The sequence below is a fragment of the Tupaia chinensis genome, unplaced genomic scaffold (genome assembly GCF_000334495.1).
Source record: "Tupaia chinensis unplaced genomic scaffold, TupChi_1.0 Scaffold000248_1, whole genome shotgun sequence".
NCBI lineage: Eukaryota > Metazoa > Chordata > Mammalia > Scandentia > Tupaiidae > Tupaia > Tupaia belangeri.
The window spans coordinates 1,185,307-1,207,439 of NW_006159726.1; the positions used below are offsets into that span (position 1 = coordinate 1,185,307).

At 41.0% G+C, this 22,133-nt stretch overlaps 1 protein-coding gene across 1 annotated transcript in view; it reads left to right on the plus strand.

Moving 5' to 3' along the window:
• EFHC2 (EF-hand domain containing 2) overlaps positions 1–22,133 on the plus strand; it is a 228,030-nt gene that overhangs the window by 138,775 nt on the left and 67,122 nt on the right. The window contains exons 10-11 of the mRNA XM_006148862.1: positions 272–468; positions 4,018–4,148. Of these exons, the coding sequence (XP_006148924.1) occupies positions 272–468; positions 4,018–4,148 (328 nt within the window). The remainder of the gene's footprint in view (positions 1–271; positions 469–4,017; positions 4,149–22,133) is intronic.

A 22,133-nucleotide genomic window follows, 5' to 3' on the forward strand; every position in this document is an offset into this window, starting at 1 on the left:
CATATAGAGTAGAGCCTGTAAGTGTTTCTTGGATTGGGCAGGGAGTAGAGAGGAGCGAGACAAGGCTGAAATGCCACACTGCTTTTGTCTTTAACTTAGGAAGTCTTGTTTCTTCACCATTGCCTGGTTCTTCCCTTAAGTCTGAGATAACAGGCAGATTCGGGTTCACAGATGAATTGTATGGTCTGTTTGAGGATAAAGTAACTCTAAAGTCAAGTCATACAGTTCTTTTAAGAATAAAGGCTACTTGTTGACTTTTCTTTCTCTACAGGGTATGATGGTGGGATGTTCTTGAAAAGAGTTCGTATTAAGAGGCCTGGACAAGAACTCTTTAAAAGTGAACTATCAGAATATATCCAGCCCGAGGAGCTGTATATTGGCGCCAAAGTGAACATAAATGGCTACCTATTTCTTTTGCTCAATGCTGATGAGTATACCTTAAAACACATGGAGAATAATACAGATAAGGTGAATTTCCCTTGTGTAACCCTCGACTTGCCTTTCAGCCCTCTGTGATCTGTGTTTTCCTTTCTCAAGGGCCTTTTTCTTCATCTTGCCACCAGTTTTACATTGTGCATTCACACATGTGGGCATGAATAATGGATCTGTGCGAGTTGGCCACAGGTTCCATCACAGAGGCCAGGTCCTTGTCTACTCTGTTTACATGCTGGGCTCTCCACTGCCCAGCATCACAGATTCCAGGCACAGGCAGGAGGCAGGCCCAGGGTTGAATCAAGTTTCCTGGGTTTTCTGCTGATGCTAACAATGTTTTCAGAAAGAAATTCAACAACTATAGGAAAGGAAGAAAGCCCGGTGCCACACACTTTGACGTCCTAGTTAATTGGCACAGGCCAACAGAGAAGGCCAAAGCTGGACAAACAGAAACCCCAAGGGAATCTGAGAATTGCTGGAGTTGCAACTTCCCATAGCAGGAGCCACCTGAGGCCTAAATAAGAATTTAAGGAGGAATTGGCAACAATGAGCTCAAAGATTTTTTTTTTTTTAAATAGGATGGCAGATGGGAACAGTTTCTAAAAGAGATATTATGGCAATGCTGTTCAGTAAAAATAACATATTGATAAAAATCTTGATTTTAAATGTGGGCTAGTTCAGTGTGCCAACATGTATATTTGGGAATCATTGCTTAACTGAAAAATCTATCTGGAAAAAAATTTGGTTTGAAAAGTCCACCCATACATAAGTAATAATGTTTGTGTACCATTTACATACATACAGTACCAGTTTTGTTTCATTTATATATAAAATGTTCAGGGTTAAGTTGCTAAGCTCAGTCTCTCTGTGTCTCATCATCCATGTCAGTTTGAGTCCTTTGAGAAACAGATGCCAAGATGGCATTAAATGTGCAGGGGAACTGCCTTTGAAGGATAAAGGGGGAGGGAGCAGCAGAAAGCAGGGGTGGGGCAGAAGGGGGTAGCTTTCAGACCTGAGGCAGATCTAAACCCTGTGCTCAGAAAGAGGAAGGAAGGAGGGATGGATAGGAGGAGCTTCAGATGACAGTGCACCTCTGAAAATTTTGACCAGGCCAATTGGGGAGCCCCAGTCCAAAGATTGGCCATCTGAGAGGCTCAGTGTCAGGTAGGAATGGCCTGACTAACTATCCCCCATGCTTAGTCTTCCAGTGGGAACAGCCTAGGGAGAGGGTGGCCTTGGCAGGGACACTGATGTGAACTTTGCATGGATCCAGAAAGTACTGCAGTTGGAGGTTGGAAGATAACAGCACTCCTTGCAGAACAGTCTCTACTGAAGAGAGGTCTGGGCAGCAGGCTCCATGGCTGCCACATCATCTCACTATTTGTAACATTAGGGATTTGGGTTATCATAAAACCACAAACTGGTAGCTATTCGAAAGCCCTGAATTCAGGTGAGAAACTCAATAATTGAGCATTTAGATTCCTGGAGACCAGCAGGCCTGATTTGGAAACTTGACTGTACACCTGATATATAGCTAACATAAGTCTAAGGAGCCTTTTCAAAAGAGCTAACAGGGGAACCAGCAGTTAGCCTAATGGCTATGTCGCTGGACTCCCACGTAGTTGACTGCGGTTCGTGTCCTGGACACGCTGGGCGCCTGTGCGTGCATGCCCAAGATCCCGGGAGGAGAATGGAGGAGAAGGGATTGTGGCGTGACCATCCCCCTGGGGGGTGATTTCTCGCTTTCTGTCTCTCTGTCTCTGTCTGGCGAGCGCATGCGCCCTATAGTGAAAAAACCTCTCAAAAAAAAAAAAAAAAAGAGCTAATAGATCCTTAGATATGTATCTTTCCTGAGCTTCAGTTTCCTCATCTTTGAAAAAGGAGTAACAGGACCAGCAGTTGGTGTAATGGCTGTGTTGCTGGACTCCCAGGTAGTTGACCGCGGTTTGAGTCCCAGACCCTGTGGCTTAAACTCATGCCGGGCACGTGTGCGTGTATGCCCAAGATCCCGAGAGGAGAATAGAGGAGAAGGGATTGCAGCGTGGCCATTCCCCCTGGGGGGTGATTTCTTGCTTTCTGTCTCTCTCTGTCTTTCTGGCGAGTGCACGCACCCTATAGCAAAAACAAAAAAACAAAAAAACAAACAAACAAAAAAAAGGGGAGTAACAGCAGTGCCTGTTTTGTAGAGTCACTACGAACAGCCTCTGTGATAATAATAATGTGTGAAATGCTTAGTTTTATGCGGCTTACAGGAAGCTCAGGCATGTAACTGTTGTAAAGTAGGATTCTTTTCCAAAGAGAGAGTGAATATATACCTTAATATAAAAGATACATAGCACGGGACCAGCAGATGGCATAATGGTTATGTTGCTGGAGTCCCACGTAGTCAATCACAGTTTGAGTCCCGACCTGAAGACTTGAAAATCACGCTGGGCATGTATGTGTATGTGCTCAGATTCCCTAGAGGAGAATGGAGGAGAAGGCCATCCTCCCCGGGAGATGATTTCTCTCTTTCTGTCTCTCTGTCTCTCTGTCTCTATCTCTCTGGTGAGTGCAAATGCCCTATAACAGGAATCACTCTCTAAATATATGTGTGTGTGTGTGTGTGTGTGTGTGTGTGTGTGTGTGTATACACATATATAGCATGAATGTGTGTGTTTAGACATAAAGGGCTTTTCTTCTTTCAGAATGATAAAAGCAGGGTAGGATATTATCTGGTATCAGCAATCCCAAGTGAAAATTGCATTATTTTAAAACTACCCTTAACAAGGACATTCTAAGCAAAGAAAGATTAATATACTCTTTAATATCAGTCTGAGGAGCTTTTTCAAAAGAGCTAATAGATCCTAACATGGAAATAGATGAAAGGAAATGCAAAAAAGGGAGGAGGGAAGAGAAGCAGGGACCCACAGTAAGTGCCAACCCACCTGGTAGAAGAGAAAGGAGCTTGATGCTGAATTACCATCCATGTTTTTATTTTTAAATTTTGTATTCTCATTTTTGATCTCTTACCTGTGGTTATTTACAACCGTGTGCTTTACTGTGTTGAATAAGAAGTGTCCTTAGTAAGTCAAAAAGCTAATCACAATGTAAGAGACAGGAACAGTGAGAAAGAATGTCCTGAGATTACAGTGCCTGGGAGGTTTTTCGACACCCAGCCTTGCTCCCTCATTATGTGTCACCTGGTGCCAACAGTTCCCGGGATGGGCGAGTTCATAGGGAAGATGGGGGTACACTTACTCAACTTTGAATCCCCATTCTTTCTATTATATTAAGTCCATGCCCAAGGGTTACAGGGAGGAGACTAAAGTGAAAGCAAGAGTCGTTTTCTGATTTCTGTGGCCCGTTGTCCCTTAAGCTCATTTATTTTTTTCTTAGATCTGGGGTCTATTCAAATGTCACCTGTTGTCCCAAAGCCTTCTCCAAGGAGATATGAAGCTAGTTGTATCTTCTCTGCATTGGTCTCTGTGGAAAGATATGCCTAGCTAACGTCAGGTTCATAGTATAAAAATCTCTTTGCTGCCATCAGAAAGATTGGGCTCCCACATATTTAAATAAGTCTTTCCTTTCACTTTCCTTTTCTAGTTTCCTTTTAGCAACCTACAACTTGTCCTACAAAAGCTAAAAGATGAAGAAGCAAAATCCAGAGAGATCAAGCAGGTGTTTAGAGCTGCTGATTGTAATTTCACGATAGTGATGGATTATAATACATTCAGGTAAGCCATAATCTACTGTCAATAATCTGTTTTCTCCTCAAGATTGTCCAAGGAGCAGAAAGAACAATAACTTTCTTAGTGCTTTTAAAAAAAAAAATTATTTGGGACCAGCAGTTGGCGTAATGGCTATGTCGCTGGACTCCCATGTAATCGACCACGATTCGAGTCCCGGACTCAGTGGCTTAAACTCACACACGGCACGCAAACTAGCAACTTAAAACTCACACTGGGCACGTGAATGCATCCCCAAAATGGAGAAAAAGGGATTGCAGCATGGCCACCAGGGGGTGATTTCTTGCTTTCACTCTCTCTGGCAAGTGCACGTGCCCTATAGCAAAAACCTCTCCCAAAAAGAAAAAATAAAAGAATTATTTCATTTAACTTTATTTATTTTAATTTGACCAGAGAGAGACAGGGTGTGAGAGAGAGAGAGACAGAGATAGGGAAAGTAAGAAAGCAAGCCACCAGGTCCAGGACTTGAACCACAGTTCGCCATGTAGAAGTCCAGTGCCCTTAACCACCATGCCACTTGCTGGCTCCTCTTAGTGCTTTCTAATTAGTGAACAACATGCTTTATATTAGGAATTGGCATTTCTTTCCTTTTTTCTTTATTCATGATAGAGCATGTGAGAATAAAGGTGAGGGTCCGAGAGAGAGAAAAAAAAAAACACTCTCCAAAGGCTTTAGTCACTCCATGATCCCTTTCCTTCAGTCCTCCAGCCCACCAGATTCTGGGTACTTGCATGTGTACTTGGTGTATTTCAGGCTGCCTGGACTAGGGATTCACAACGTGGCATCTGAGTTCTCTTGAGTAGTGCATTACCCCTGCACGACAGAGCTAGTCCAGGAGTTGGTATTCCTCTTTATTCATATGACTTGTGGTCAAATTTTGTCTAATATCCTAGTAAATTTTTTGTACTTACATATAAAAGAGGTTTCTAGGTGGAAACAGAGACAATAGCATAGTCAGTTGGTCACATCATCTTGAGTCATGGTGTTGAAGAATCAAGGGAATGCCAGAAAAGGTAAGAAAGGCAGAAAAAAAAAATAGAGTTACAAGCACTCCTCTGACATCTGGGGGATGAAGAGGACATCTCCCTAGGTGTGCAATCAAGTTGGAAAACACAGTGGAAACTTAACTGATTATCAGTAAAGGGGTAATAGGTATACATCTGGGTATATATACACTCACACATATATGTATACTCTGAAAGGCATAAAATTATTGGAATCAAGAGGAAAATATATAGCATTAGTTAGAAATTCTGCAAGAAATCATGAACAATAAAGATTTTTCTCTAAGGTAAAGTTGAATTCTGGGACTATCCAGTGGCTGACCTAGGCAAATTTCCAAACAGCGGAAACACAGAGAAATTCAAATTCAGGGTCGAGTACAATTGTGAGACTTCTTAGCCTTGAAAACAAAGTGAATGGAGTGTTCAGGAGAATGTAAATTAAATCATGGATGGAGGACAAAGGGGACTTTCTCTTTGGGCTGAGAATTCTGGCTCCTGAAAACAATAGTGGCTGAAAGTTATATAGTAAACTCGGCTTGATGCAGTCAAGATGTGGACTGAGAACAGAGGAAGTGAGTCCAGGAGAGGGTCGCAGGGAGGTCTTTCCAACCCTGTGTCTGCAGTTGCCTATTGCATCACTACCTGGTGGCCTGGAGCCCACCATTTGGCCTAAAGTGCCCCGAGAGCTTTGAAGAATCAAGGGAATGCCAGAAAAGGTAAGAAAGGCAGAAAAAAAAAATAGAGTTACAAGCACTCCTCTGACATCTGGGGGATGAAGAGGACATCTCCCTAGGTGTGCAATCAAGTTGGAAAACACAGTGGAAACTTAACTGATTATCAGTAAAGGGGTAATAGGTATACATCTGGGTATATATACACTCACACATATATGTATACTCTGAAAGGCATAAAATTATTGGAATCAAGAGGAAAATATATAGCATTAGTTAGAAATTCTGCAAGAAATCATGAACAATAAAGATTTTTCTCTAAGGTAAAGTTGAATTCTGGGACTATCCAGTGGCTGACCTAGGCAAATTTCCAAACAGCGGAAACACAGAGAAATTCAAATTCAGGGTCGAGTACAATTGTGAGACTTCTTAGCCTTGAAAACAAAGTGAATGGAGTGTTCAGGAGAATGTAAATTAAATCATGGATGGAGGACAAAGGGGACTTTCTCTTTGGGCTGAGAATTCTGGCTCCTGAAAACAATAGTGGCTGAAAGTTATATAGTAAACTCGGCTTGATGCAGTCAAGATGTGGACTGAGAACAGAGGAAGTGAGTCCAGGAGAGGGTCGCAGGGAGGTCTTTCCAACCCTGTGTCTGCAGTTGCCTATTGCATCACTACCTGGTGGCCTGGAGCCCACCATTTGGCCTAAAGTGCCCCGAGAGCTCATTTGTTGTTTTAACAAAGCTCTTTTGTGCCTCCAAAATGTTCTTTTGAGAGAAGCAGTCAGAGGACGTATTTTTATTGTTTTGAATTCCCAACCTTCTGGGATCAATAAGAATTTTTAGTTCTTTGTTATTGTTCATAGTCACATACACATGTTCATGGTGTTTTGCAAAATAAATGGAGACAGAGTAAAGAGCAAAGACAATTACTCAGGCCATGGACTAATGGGAAGCAGTGGAGGAGAAAACAAGAAATTTCCATCAGAAATGAAGGAGTGGTTTCGTTTTAGTATTTTGTGTCCTTTTACAAAAGCATCCATTCTCCCAACACTCTCGCAAAGTCTATTGGAAACACTCTGGTGAGTTTATGGGGAGCATTTAGGCCAGACAAGGTGGGAGATCCAAGGAGAGAAAATTGCTCTGTGGATGGAGGCCTGACCTTAACTGTGGGTGGGATAAAGGGCTACCACCGGGTATGATGGGAGGCGTGGCCTCAAGACTGTGCATGCTGAGAAAGAACCATCTCTCCATCCCAGAAAGCCCTTAAGATGAAAATCAGATCAGGTTACGCTTGGCCTGGAAAATCCTGCAGTGGCTTGCCATTGTCCTCCAAGCATTTGACTGCAGCCAGCAGGGCCTTGAGTGATGTGTCTGTTTGCATTTTCAGTGTCATCACTTCTTTTTCTCCAGCCGTGTTCATTGGCCTCGCTGCCTGTCTTTTGGTTTTGCAAACACATCAAGCTCTTCCCTGCCTCCAAGCCTATGCACGCACAGGTCTGGCTGCCTGCAATGCTCTCACCACCATCCTTTTCATTGCAAACTCTAGGACTCATCTCAAGTGTCAGCACCACAGAGGGACTTGCATTTTCTGAGTGTCCTAGCTAAAGTAGATAACTCATTTTTTCTTAGCCCCTTGTTGATAATTTTCCTAGCTCTTAGCACAGCTTGCACTTATTTTATTTAGAGACCTGTTGGAGAGAGGGGATGTATGTGTATATGTTTATGTGTGTTTCCTCTTACTAGAATGTGAGTTTTCTGGGCCAGCAGGTGTCATGGTGGTTAAGGTGCTGGACTCCCACATGGTTGACTGCGGTTCAAGTCCTGGACCTAGTGGCTTGAAAATCATGCCAGGGGTATGTGCATACGTGCTCCAAATCCCAGGAGGAGAGTGGAGAAGAAGGGATTACAGTGTGGCCATGGCCCCAGGGAGTTGGGAGGGATTGCCAGGGGGTGAGCCTAGTGCTAGGCTCAATACATATACATAGTTACTGAGTGAACTAATGAACCACTAGAGTTGTTTTTTGGGGTTCTAATTTGGCAATGGTAGTACAGCCTCCAAAAGAGAGTGTAGACCAAGAGTCAAGATGTTGAGCACTTAGCCCTTCATGCTGGGGGCTCCCCTTCTGTGCACGGTCCACAAGTGTGAGTCCCTGCATATTGTTTTTAGCCCTCTCCTTTGCTTCTCATATTCTTCCCTGGGAAAAGTCAAAGGAACTACATAGCCAGTCACTATCACATCACACCCTAATTTAATTTTTTGCTATTATTTTTAGCTAATATTTTCTCTGTCCTTTACTTATGCACATACCTATATCTGTATATCGTGGCTCCTCTCACCAAGATGTAATAGGCACCTTCTTCTTGTTTTCTGCTTTAACCTTACCACTTATCACAGTGAATCAAACCACAGTGAGTTAGTAAATACTAGTTGAGGCCCAGCTGCAGTAAAGCAAGCAGTAGGTGCCACTGCATGAGGCTGGGGCAGCATGGGATGCCTGGATTCAGTTCCTGGACCAACCTAAACAAGTTCAATATGGTGGTATGTACCCGTGTTCCTAGCTAACTGGGAGGCAGGGGCAGGAGGATCAAATTTGATGAGGTCCTGTCAGAAATACCCACCATCATCTTCTCTCTCATAAAAATAAATAAATAAATAAATAAATAAATAAATAAATAAATAAATCGTAATTGAGTGGATATATTTTATCCAGTTCTGACTGCTTTGGCTTTGATTTATAGTCTGATGTCTCCATATTAATTTCTCAAGCTCGGACTTTTCTCCTGAACTATAGATCTGGATGTCTCCCCCTTGGGTGTCCCTTAGGCGTCCCAAAATAGCTTTCCCTAAATTAGCCTCATTTTCTTCTCCCATTAAGTTGCAGCTGAGGACCTTATCTTATCACTGTATGTCCCCAGGGCCTGGGCCAGGGATCTGTCTCCCCCCTCCCTTCTCCTCTTTCTTTACCTCCCCCATCCACTGTTTGTATTTGTGCTTCTTCTTATTTTTTTTTTTTAAAAAAAAGTCTGTGTGTGTATGTGTGTGTGTGTGTGTGTGTGTTTTCCATGACAGAGAGACAGAGAGACAGGCACCACCAGCAGGATTTTTATGTCATGACCCACCTTCAGTCCCCAGCATGCATGGCTCTTGGTTGCACGTCCCTGGAATATACAGGGAAGTCCCAGGAAATAAAACAGGACCTTCCCATGTGGGTTGCATTACTGCTGCACCTTGCCTGGCCTCTGCAATTGTACTTTTTAACTTACCTCTGGAAACTTTTTCTTTTCTTTGTCTCTAGCTTAACTGTCATAGCTTAGTTTGTTGTCACTGTTTATTTGGGCTCTCTGGAGAGCTATATAACTGATCCCCCCTTTTTTTTAACCTCTCATCCTTCAAAGTTTTGCTAGAGTACCCTTCCTAAAATCTGATCTAAACCTTGCATTACCTTCCTTCTTGTCTCCAGGACGAATTCTAGCCCTTCAGTGCATCATGTCAGTTTGCTCATGATCTGACTCTTGCCTCCCTCTTTCCCCTTATTTCTATCTCACTAGAAGAAAACTTTTAAAAAAGCCACAATTTATTGAGCACTTACTATGGGCCAAACATCTGCTAAATGCTTTCTATCTACTATCTGCTAGTAGCCCTCTGTTGAGTTGGCACTTGTTTACATCCCTGCCTCCAGGATCAGCTCCTGCCAAGTACGATAGATGTTTGTTAAATAATTTAATGAATCGTCCTGTTTCTCAAGGAACATTCAGTCTAAATCTTGCAGCAAGCAAGTAAATAATTGATGAGGTTGCACCAGGGAAGGGCCATCTGTCTCTGACTTAGGGAGTTGGAAAAAGCAAGGCCTGATCCTCACTAATCAAGCGACTTTGGGCAACCCACTCACCTCACCTACCTGCCCCTCACACTTTTGTCCTTCTGTTGTTATCTAAGGCCCCTTCCAGGCTCTGCCATTTTCAAACTCTCAGATATAGGTTTATATAGGGAGGCTTTCATTTAACTCCAGTGCTACTCAGAGAGCTAGCAGCAAGCAAGGGAGACAAGCCGGTCTGGATGATCTAGTGCTCTATAATGTAAGTGCTGTCTCAAACCCAAAGACCCTGTCCTCAAGGAGATGGTGTCCACACCAGCGTGGCGGCTGTTCCAGTAATACAAATGAGACCTCATCTCCTCCATATCTTGGAAGGAGGGGCACAGCACATTTGAGGAAATTCAGATTTTCTCAATTCTGTCCTGATTCCTCAGGGTTGAGTGCATAATCCTCCCTCAAAGTTGACACTGTGCTCACACATCCTCCGGGACAACAGCAGGCCGGGCCAAGGCCTGGAGCAGCAGCCTGGAAGAAGAGGTGAATGTAGACGGACCTGGGCTCCAGAGCCCAGCATTCCGGGCTTGAGTTGGACTGTATGCTATCTCCCTGCTCTAATGGAGGACAGTCACAGTTAAAGATGACAGCCCAGGGACCAGTAGATGGTGTAATGGTTACCTCGCTTCTAAAATGGTCCCTCTTCAAATTTGGATATTGATATAGTAGAGAAGAGTGGAGGCAGGCAGAGGCAAGATTGTAGCATTGGTATATAGGCTTTACATCCGTGGCCCTGACACCCTGTTCTGCTTAGAAACTTGGCATTCTTGGGTACATCTGGACCTCAGAGCCCAGACCTGCAGCTCTGGGCAGTGGTCCAAGCTACTGGTATCTCCCTTCTTCCTCTCAGAGATTTGTACCTCCTCTTAGGGAAACCTTGAGGGCAGGAGCTAATAACCCACCTCTGCATAAAGTGCTGTGATTGATGTGTGGGTCTCATTGAGATAGTTGCTTCAGGATATTCCTGATGGAATGCAAGGACAATGGTCACCAGGAAACAGAAGTTTGGACATCTTTGTGTTTTCATTAGGCTAATGGACATTTCTGTTTTACCCTGGGGGTCACCATTTCTGCCTCTAGGCTGGACCAATTTCTGGGACCCTTTTTAAGGATCTGTCAGATTCCCTTAGGAGAGCTGCTGATTGTTACCTAAGAGAGTGCAGAGAGCCTTTCTGAGAGCCTCAGATACCCAGTGGGCAGATTTCAGCAGGGAGTAGGGCAGGGACTAGGCTTGGCAGGGCTAATATTTCATGCAACTGGGAACATGGAGAGGGTGGGGTTTCCCAGTGTGGGCCTTGGATTATGAACCACACTCAGCAGTAGCAGGAGCAGCAGCAGTAGCAGCAGCAGTAGCAGCAAGACCCCAATACAGAAGATGTGTCAGTCCCCCCCTCTAATAACCTCCCTGAGTCTTGATCTACCACCCATCAGAAATGACACCAGGTCTCATGTGGCCTGTGTGTATTTTGACTATTTGTGTGCTTATTTATTTTCTCATTGTGGGTAAAGGTCTCAAAGGACAGGGCCCACGCCCAGTTCACCCTTGTGTCTTTCCCAAATACCTCTAGAATCCAGTTTACCAGGTCTTAATGAACATAGGGAATCATTACACAGTTCTTCTTCAGACCTCCATTATCAATGATAGGGTCAGTAGTTCTCTTGTGAACATCCATGTAATAAATTCCTCGTAAGATTTAGAACCTAGAGAAAATGTTCTCTGTTGTAAAACAAAAACTCTTCCTGAGGGGAGTAGTATAATATAAATAGGTCAGCTCATTGGTTTTGGAGTTAGCAGACCCAGATCCAAATCTCAGCTCTCTCACTTACCAGCTAGTTGGCCTTGGCTAAGTTGCTGAACAATGTGAATTAGGGATAATAATACCTACTGCATAGAGCTGTTGAGAGGAATACATTTGATACTACATCATTGTAACACATTGACTAGCACATGGTACCCCGAAAATGAAAAGCCTTTAACCCTGGGCCGAGGCCTCATAGTGCAGTGGTTAAGTGGGCAGAGGGAGCTGGATCCGATATGGTCAGTGCAGATCAAATCCCAGTCCCATGGCTTGAAAAGAATTCTGGGCATGTGTGCAGAGACCCAGGATCCTGATGGGAAGTGGAATGGAGGCAAAATGATTGTGGCATTACCAGGCCTCATTGCAGGGACTCTCTCTGTCTCTATCTCTGTCTGTCTCTCTTTAATGCACATACATCCTCTTGCATAAGAAAGAAAGAACCCTTTATCCCGATAGTTGCCATCTGATATCACTGATAACAGTAATAGGAATCTGCATACTGTTTTCAGTATTTTAAGCTATATGTTTACCCCAATGGAGTTGTTTAAAACATCCCTTAAAACATGAGATTGGAAGATAAATTCTCTACAAACCTCGAGGCCATGAAGATGGAAATTGTAAACATTATTGTTGATGGACTGGGGTTGGGAAACATTTATGTAATCCACACTATTACTGTCCATTACTTCAAGGAAGCAGATTGTAAATTTAGTGCTTAGAACATGGTCATGATCTCATTCTGACTTATCTAGGACAATTATCTCTCTCTTTATATGACACTGCTCTATCTTTATTTGGATTACTCTGTGTACATTGTTGTTAGTATTTTTATTGTAAGCTGTCTAACATCTTTTAAGGAAGCCATTAATCTATGAATCGAACAAAAGCAAAAAGTGACAAACCAATAAATTCCAAAATCATTCAAACATAGACTCATATTATGAACCAAATAATTACTTTGACAACATTCACAGCATATCTTTGAGATGGGAACCTCAGCATTTATTTTTGAAAACAGCATTGTTGAACCTTCTTAAAAGCATGAAATATAAATAATGTGATGTCATAGAAAAGATGCTGGCCTGGGAATCAAAACGACAGAGATCTTTGATTTGATTCTGTCACTACTTGATGGTGATGTTTGTATTTGTGAAGGCTTAATTTAATTTTTATTACTATTTTTTAAAATTACCAGAGGGTAGGTAGGTATGCCAGAAAGTGATGAGAGACAGACAGAGGGAGGAAGGCACCCCCCCACCACCAAAGGGCTGTGTGTCACATCACAATCCTTTCTCCTATATTTGTCTATTCTGTCAGGATTTGGGGCAAAAACGCATACATGCCTGCATATTTTTCAGGCTTCTGGGCCCGGGACTCAAACCACATGTTTGGCCATGTGGGATCTGGCTCCCTTAACCACTAGGCTGTGGGGCAGGTGAGAGAACATAGTTTTCAAAAGCAAAATCCTCTCTGGCTAGTTAAGCAGAAAAGGAATTTATTAAAAGGATCCTGGGTGGTTCACAGTATCTTTGGTGGACTAGAAAAAAGCTTGTGAGTGGACTTTAGGAATAGTGCCCAGAACCAGACTATAGAACTTGAATGTGAGAAAATGACTCTGGTTACCATCACTACCAACACTGATTCATTGATCTACTTCTGTTGCCACCAAAGTACTCCATTTGACCAAAGGAATCCTGCACCCTCTTCTGAAATATTGCCAGAGGGCACATGTGCTCATAGGGGAGCAGGGTGTGAGAAAACACACCACTCCTCCATAGGGAATGGTCTTGCTGCAATTCCTTCTCCATTTTACCCTCCTTTTGGGATTTTGGACATGCACACACACACACTCTTCGCATGTGTATGTGTGCTTTACTTTACACTTAGTGTACATCTCTACAGTGTACAACGTGGTTTTTCCCAGCATGAATACAATGCATATTAGTCAAGTCAGATATATTATTGTATACATTATCATCAACTTTTCATTTTTGTGTCTGTTAATGTTTTGTTTTTTTTTCCCTGATCCCTTCCTTCCCACCCCTTATTATCCATCCCTTATACCTACTCCCTCCTATCTCTGCTATTATACCTTCCAGTCTTTCAGTTACTACTATAGTATGCAGACATTTGGTATATATCAAGTGGAGACATACAATGCCTCTCTTTCATAGTCTGGCTTGCTTTGCTTAGTATTAAATCTTCTACATTTGTCCACTTTCTATCAAATGTCAGATTTCCCAGTGTGTTCTTTTAAGTCTCCAGGTAAGGGACTCAAACTGGCAATCAGTCACGTAGGATCCAACTGCCTCGGCCATCACATCATAGGCTGGCTCATATCACAGCCATCTCTACTAACACATTTGGTAACCTTGCATCCTTTGGCACCACCAATAGCTGGACCCTTCTAACACCAAACATGACTCACACTGATTAGGTTTTCTCTTGTTGGTCTCTTTGGAGTTAGTCTTAGGTATGCTTCCTGATTGTTGGAGCCTGAGTCACTTGTATGTTCCTTTCTTTCTTTTTTAAACTTTTTCCTTTATTTATGATAAAGCATGTGTGTGTGAGAGAGAGATGGAAAGCTCCTCCCAACGGGGCCTGTTTTCACCACAATTCTTCCTCCAATTCTCCATACTGTCAAGATTCTGAGCATGTTGCCACAGAGGCTGAGATTTGATTCCATGAAGGATCCAGCTTTCACTGCAGAGCACTTAACCACTGCACTATGGGACTGGCCCAACTTCTGTGTTTCTGACTGCAAGAAAGGCTGGGAAATTGAGCTGTGACTTCCCTGGTGGGGTGACAGGGAACATAATGCCTAAATGTCCCTTTAACATAGAAAAGCTATTTAAAAGATATCCTTTGTACAAAGTTTCACTGAGGATAAATAAGTTCTTGAGACCTAGCATATAGTGACTATAGTTAGAAATAATTTATATACTTGAAAACTGATGAGATCTTAAGTGTTCTCACCACAAAAAGGGGATAAGCATGTAAGATAAGGAGTATTTTTAATTAGCTTAATTTAATTATTTTACGGTATATATACATACATAAGAACATCATAATGTACACCATAAACGTATACACTTTCATTTATCAATTATACTTTAATAAAACTGGGAGAAAATATAATAAATAAATGGTACCCTTTTCATTTGTCATGAATATTGCTGGGATAGCAAATCCAAACCAATGGGAGCCAAACAGGAAACAACAAACGTATATTGACATTAGAGACTGAACTCCTTATTTGTAACTCAACCAAGCAAAACACCTGTCTGGTTTTAGCACTTAGAAAATGCTGGTTTGTTTTTTGAGAGTGAGGAGCACATTTTTGACAGGGTCTTGCCATATTGCAATCCTCCTGACCCAGCCTCCTATTTAGCTAGGTCCATAGGTGTGTACCACCATTCCTGCCGTGTTTAGGTTGCACTGGGAATTGAACCTGGGCCTCCCTGGTGGCTCGGCTACTGCACAGTAGCACTCTCCTGCTTGTGCCACAGCAGCTGGACCTGAAAATACTCTTTGGACCCATCAAGCAAGCAACAACAAAAGATAAAAAGCCCTCCCTTGTCTGTATGTGGCTACTTTTGCAATCTCAGATAAGCTTCTCTGAGTTTAAAATGCCTTAAATGCGATACTGGATTAGCTGCAGGTTCATAGTTTGAAAGCTGGTAATTGTATTTTGTTTCATGTTTTCAAAATTAGGAGCTTAAATATAAAAATATGTATATATGATGTCTCTTGGAAAATAGAAATTGGACCTACATTTACCCATGGCAACATTTAGTTGGGAGTAAGTGGCATCTATTCTCTGCATTTCTTCCCAGAGCCTACAATTCCCTATTGTCTTACACCAGGCTCCCTTTGTCCATTTATGTAATCTCCCTACCCCACTAGGTACTTGACCAGGTAACCCTTGAATCAGATCATCATGAAGTTCCTTCCAGCAATATAATTCCATTCTTTTGTTATTTTATGGAAATAGGCATCTAGGAATCACTGTATAGAGGCCAGGCAGTGCCACAGCATTAACACAACTGGATCCAAGTGGGAAGGTCCTGGGTTTGCTTCCTGGGGCCTCCTTGTGCATGCTGGCCACACATGCGCCCATCATCCAGGCTGGCTGAGACTGGGAGTGGCTAATGACATGAGAACCCTGTCGTGGGTACCTGTGTCTCCTTCTCTCTTTCTCACTCTCTCTGTCATAGAAGAAACAAATAAATGAACTTAAAAAAAAAAAAAAAAAGAAGGGAACCAGCAGTTAGCGTAATGGCTATGTCGCTGGACTCCTGTGTAGTCGACCGCAGTTCGCGTCCCGGACCCGGTGGCTTAAATCACGCCGGGCGCATAGGCATGCGTGCCTAAGATCCCGAGAAGAGAATGGAGGAGAAGGGATTGCGGCGTGACCATCCCCCCTGGGGGGTGATTTCTCGCTTTCTCTCTCTATGTCTCTGTCTGTCTGGCGAGCACACACGCCCTATAGCGAAAATCTCTCAAAAAAAAAAAAAAAGTAAAAAAAAGAAATAGAAAAAAAAAGAAGAAAAGGAATCCTATGTAAATATCCCAAAATAAAACTGTAAATTGATTTTAAAATTAGAACCCAAATATGACTGTGTCCCTACAAAATCCAAAACTATCCATCTAAAAATGGCTAGAACTATTACAAGTATTAGGGCTGGCAGGTGACATGGTGGTTAAAGTGCTGGACTCCCATTTGGTCGACTGTGGTTCAAATCCCAGACCTGGTGGCCTGGTCACTCACTTTCTCTCTGTCTCTCTGTCTCTCTCTGATTAAATTTAAAAAACTAATAATGATAATAAATAAAATTAAATAATTCTTTTAAAAATAACTATTACGAGTATTCAGGTAAGTAGCTTAATCTAAGAAAACTATATAGAAAACAATAGCTTTACTTTATATGAGCAATAGCCAGTTAGAAAATATTCTGCAGGGACCAGCAGGTGGCATGGTGGTTAAGGCACTGGACACTCCCACATGGCCGACCAGGGTTCAAGTCCTGAATCTGGTGGCTTGCTTTCTCTCTTCCTCTCTCTCTTTCTCCCAACTTCTGTCTCTCTCTGGTCAAATTAAAAAAAAAAAAAGAATGAATATATAAAATAAGATAAAATAATTATTAAAAAAAGAAAATATTCTGCAAAGGGGATATACTGTTTATTATAGCAACAAAAATTATGAAATACCTGGGGATACAAAGGACATGAAATACATAAGACTAAAATGAATATAATTTAAAAACTTTCTGATATCTCTGAATAGGAAGACTACTGTAAGAATTTGAATCTTTCAAAATTAATCTAGAGATTTAAAGCAATTCCAATCAGAGTTCTATAGTAGGTTTTTGTTGTGGGTGTTAGATTTTTTTTTCCCCTAGGGTTAGGGGAGAGAAATTGGATCATTGATTATGAAGGTCCACCAAAAAGAATAAGAGACTGAAATTAGGCAAGAAAATGTCAACAAGAAGAATAAAGTCTAGATACTAGAAATGTATGTAGTTTACAGACATTTTAAAATATAATTTTCTAGCATAGGAATAAACCAAAAATATCAGTGAAATAGAGTATGGAATCCATCAAATACACATTTTTTGAACTTTAGTGTAGGATCTGGAGAACATTTTAAATCAGTGGAGGAAGAATGAATTATTAATAATATTTTAGAGACAATTGATTAGAAAACATTTTCATACATTTTTATGTTGTAGTAGGGCATAGTTTCCAAAAACCATAAAAATGGACTACATTGGGAACCAGCAGTTAGCGTAATGGCTATGTCGCTGGACTCCCATGTAGTCGACCGCAGTTCGCGTCTCGGACCCGGTGGCTTAAATCTCACGCCGGGCGCATGTGCGTGCGTGCCCAAGATCCCAAGAGGAGAATGGAGGAGAAGGGATTGTGGCATGACCATCCCCCCTGGGGGGTGATTTCTCGCTTTCTGTCTCTATGTCTCTGTCTGTCTGGCGAGCGCACGCACCTTATAGCGAAAACCTCTCCAAAAAAAAAAAAATTTAAAAAAAAATGGACTACATTAACTACAGGAAAAATTTCTATTTCTCTACAGCAAAAAATACCATAAAGAAACTTAAGAGACATGGGACAGACTGGCAAAATATTTACAATCAGTGTAAGAATCAGAAGATTAAATTACAGACTTATGAAGAACTCCTATAAAACCAACAGACAAAAATGGTTCAGGCACAGGAATAGACTATTTCAATAAGAGATTCATATTATATTATATTATATTATACTACATTATATTATATTATATTGAAAACATTTGAAAAGAATAATGGCGGGCCAGCAGGTGGCATGCTGGTTAAGGTGCTAGACTCCTATATGACCCACCATGGTTCAAGTCTCAGACCTGGCAGCTTGAAAATCATGCTGGGTGCATGTACGTGTGTGCCCAAAGCCTTAAGGGGAGAATGAAGGAGACAGGACTGTATCTTGGCCATCCCTCCCAGGAGGGTGATGTCTCAATTTCTCTCTTTCTGTCTCTCTCTAGTGAGCACACACGCCCTATAGCAAAAATGTTTTTTTTTTTTTTAAATTAGAATAATGGTGACCACAGGTAAATATGTTGGGTAACAAGCTCTCGTTTTCTACTGATAGGAGTTTAAATTGGTTCAGTACTTTGGAAGACAATTAGTAGTATCTGCCTAATATTTAGAATTTTTTATCTAATAATTATTATTTTAGAAAGTTTTTGTTTACAAAATTTTGACAAGCACATCAATACAGATGTGTGTGTGTGCACATGTGCATTGCAAAATATTTATTGAATCCAAATTTGTAATAGCAGAGCTTTGGAAAAATCAAATGTTCAACAATAGGGAAATAGTCAGATACATTCTACTGCATTATTCTTTAGCCATTAGAAAGAATGTTGTTAGGCCCAGTGGCTTCAGGATCACACTGGGCACATGTGCATGTGTGCCCACGATCCTGGGAGTAGAATGGAGAAGCGACTGTGACATGGCCATGCCCCAGGGGGGTGATTTCTCACTTTCCTTCTCATTGTCTCTGTCTCTCCAGTGAACACACGTGCCCTAAGGCCAAAAAAAACCTCTAAGAAAAAAAATTATGCATGCGTATATATTTATATAAATATTCTAAGGAATGTATATCCTTTGTAGAAATTCTAGCAGGGTACATACCAAGCTGTTAGAAAAGCATGTCTTATTCTTTTATTTATTTATTTTTTCACAATGAGCAATTGAAAATAATAAATAAATAAATAAAATGAAATAAAGTAAAACTCAAATAAAACAAAAAGCCTGGGAAAATAATTTAAAATAATTTTTTTTCAAAAAAGGTCATTTTTTTAGTAGTAATTTTCAATTTATATATGATGATTGTACATCATAGTGAGGTGCAGTATGTGTTTGCAAAGCATGTATACAGTGTATAATAATCAAATTAAAGATATAAACATATTTATCATCTTCAACATTGAACATTACATTGTTGAATAAATTTAATATTCATTCTACTAGGTTTTGTTTTTATAACCTATTCCATTTATTTACATGCTTTCTCATGTCTGTTTATTTTCTCCCAAACCCCTCCACCTTGTCTCCCATATGCTATTTCTGGTATCTGTCATTTTTTTTCTCTACTTCTGTGTCATCCAGTCCTTCAGTTTTCACCATTAAGTGTGGACATTTGACATATGTTAAGCAGGGGCATACAGTATCTGTCTTTCATAGCCTGGCTAATTTCACTTAGCATTGTGTCTTCTAAATTTGTCTACTTTGTGTCAGGATGATTTTTTTTTATGGCTGAGTAGTATTTTTTGCACATATGTAGCATATTTTCCCTATGCATTATTGTTGGGCACTTAGGTTGATTCCATGTTTTAGCTATTCTTAATAATGCTGCAATAAACATGGATGTGCAGGTGTTTCTCCAACAGAGTGCTTTCCTGTTCTTTGGGTAAATACCGAAGAGTGGATCACTAAGTCATGCAATTGTGCTATTTTGAGATTTTTGAGGAATCAAAAGGAATATTTTTTTAATTTCTTGCTTCAGTTTCCAGAAAGAGCTAATGGCAAATGCTGGCAGAATGTTCTGAGTAAAAGTCAAGAGGCTCCTGGGACCAGCAGTTAGCGTAATGGCTATGTTGCTGGACTCCAATGTAGTCGACTGGGTTCGAGTCCCAGACCTGGTGGCTTAAACTCATGCCAGGCACATGTGCATGCGTGCCCAAGATCCCAAGAGGAGAATGGAAGAGAAGGGATTGCGGCGTGGCCATCCCCCCTGGGGGGTGATTTCTCGCTTTCTGTCTGTCTCTCTCTTTCTGGTGAGCGCATGTGCCCTATAGCAAAAACCTCTCCAAAATAATAATAATAAAAAAGTCAAGAGGCTCCTAATCAGAGTATGAGTTGTAGTTGGTACTCTACTCTGATTATTAATTAGAGTCAAATAATTTTAAGGTACTTCCTTAAAATTTTTATATTATGAGCCAGAATATTTTATATCAATGTAAGTAAAAAATTTAGTTTTGAGATGGGATAGTTTTTATCATTTTCAAATTCTTATCTAATTAACAACAAAGTTGTACCTATTCATTCTTCCCAACATTTTACAAAATATTTGAAACTTCCAGAAAATTTGGAAAGATTGAATAATGAACACCCATAGATCTACCACTATACCATTAATGCCTTACTTTTTTACTTTATCACACATATCTCCATTTATATATCCCTCTATCCATCTTTTATTCCTTCTTAAATTTGTACATTTCAAAGAAAATCAGACATCAGTTACATTCCTCTAAATATTTTAACATACTTACCATTTATTTAGATGTTTTTCTTTTGATATAAAATTTATGTTCAATAAAATGCACAAGTCTTAAGTATATATTTGCTGAATTTTTACAAATGCATATACCAATGCTTCCAAATCCTTATTAAGATATAGAACATTACCATCATCTCAGAAAGTGCCCTCATGCCCCATCCCAATCTGTCCCTACCCACATCTCTTATTTAAGATGCAACCACTGGTCTGATTTTTTTTCATTATAGATGTTTCATCCTGTTCTAGAATTTTACATAAATTATGCAGTATATATTGTTCTGTGGTGTGGCTTTTTTCATTCAGTATGGTTTTGAAATTCATTTATATTGTTAAATGCATCAATAATTCATTTCATTGTATGAACATAACACCATTTGTTTTTTATTCTTTGGCTGATGAATATGTGGATTGTTTCCATTCCTGGCTAATATGAATAACCTACTCTGAAAACTCTTATACAAATCTGTTTGTAGGGGCCAGCAGGTGGCATGGTGGTTGGGGTGTTGGATTCCCACATGGCCAGTCAGGGTTCAAGTCCTGGACCTGGCAGCTTGTTTCTCACTTTCTCTCTCTCTCTTTTTGTCTCTCTCTGGTGAGTGTGTGTGTTCTATAGCAAATTAAGAAAATAATAATGATGATAAATAAAAATTAAGTGAATAATTCTTTTTAAAACAATCTGTTTGTAAACATATATTTTTATTTCTCTTTTTGCATACTTAAGAATGGAATACCTGGGTTGTGAAGTAGGTATATGTTTAGTTTTCTTCCTTTTTCTTTTTGGAGAGGTTTTTGCTATAGGGCACGTGCGCTCACCAGAAAGACAGAGACAGAAAGCGAGAAATCACCCCTCAGGGAGGTTGGCTACACCGCAGTCCCTTCTTCCCCATTCTCTCAGGATCTTGGGCACACACACACGCACATGTGACCACTGTGAGTTCAAGCCACTGGGTCTGGGACACGAACTGTGGTCGACTACATGGGAGTCCAGCGACATAGCCATTTCGTTAACTACTGGTCCCAAAAAATTAAGTGAATAATTCTTTTTAAAACAATCTGTTTGTAAATATTTATTTTTATTTCTCTTTTTTCATATTTAAGAATGGAATTCCTGGGTTGTGGAGTAGGTATATGTTTAGTTTTCTAAGGAACTGCCAGAATTTTTACCAAAGTAGTTGCAGTAGTTTACATCCTGAACTCCAAATTACCAGTCTTTTCTTTTATGATCATTGCTTTCTATGATCTTTTTAATAAGCCTGCCTCAAAGTCATGAAGATACTCTCCTTTATTTTTCTCTAATAGCTTTATGATTTTAACTTTTGCTTTTAAGTATATGTTTCATCTCAAATTTTTGTATGGTGAGAAAGAGGGACAGAGGTTCAGGACCAGGAGATGGTGTAATGGTTATGTTGCTGGACTCCCACGTAGTCTACCACAGTTCGAGTCATGGACCCAGTGGTTTAAAACGCACACCAAATGTGTGTTCACATGCCTGAAATCCCAAGAACAGACTACAGGAGAAGGAATTGTGGTATGAACATCCCCCCCGGGGGGTGATTTCTCACTTTCTGTCTCTCTCTGACTCTCCAGCAAGTGCGCACACCCTATAGGAAAATCCTCTCTCTAGGGAACCAGCAGTTAGCGTAATGGCTATGTCGCTGGACTCCCACGTAGTCGACCACGGTTCGCGTCCCGGACCCAATGGCTTAAAACTCACTCCGGGCGCATGTGCGTGCGTGCCCAAGATCCCGAGAGGAGAATGGAGGAGAAGGGATTGCGGCGTGACCATCCCC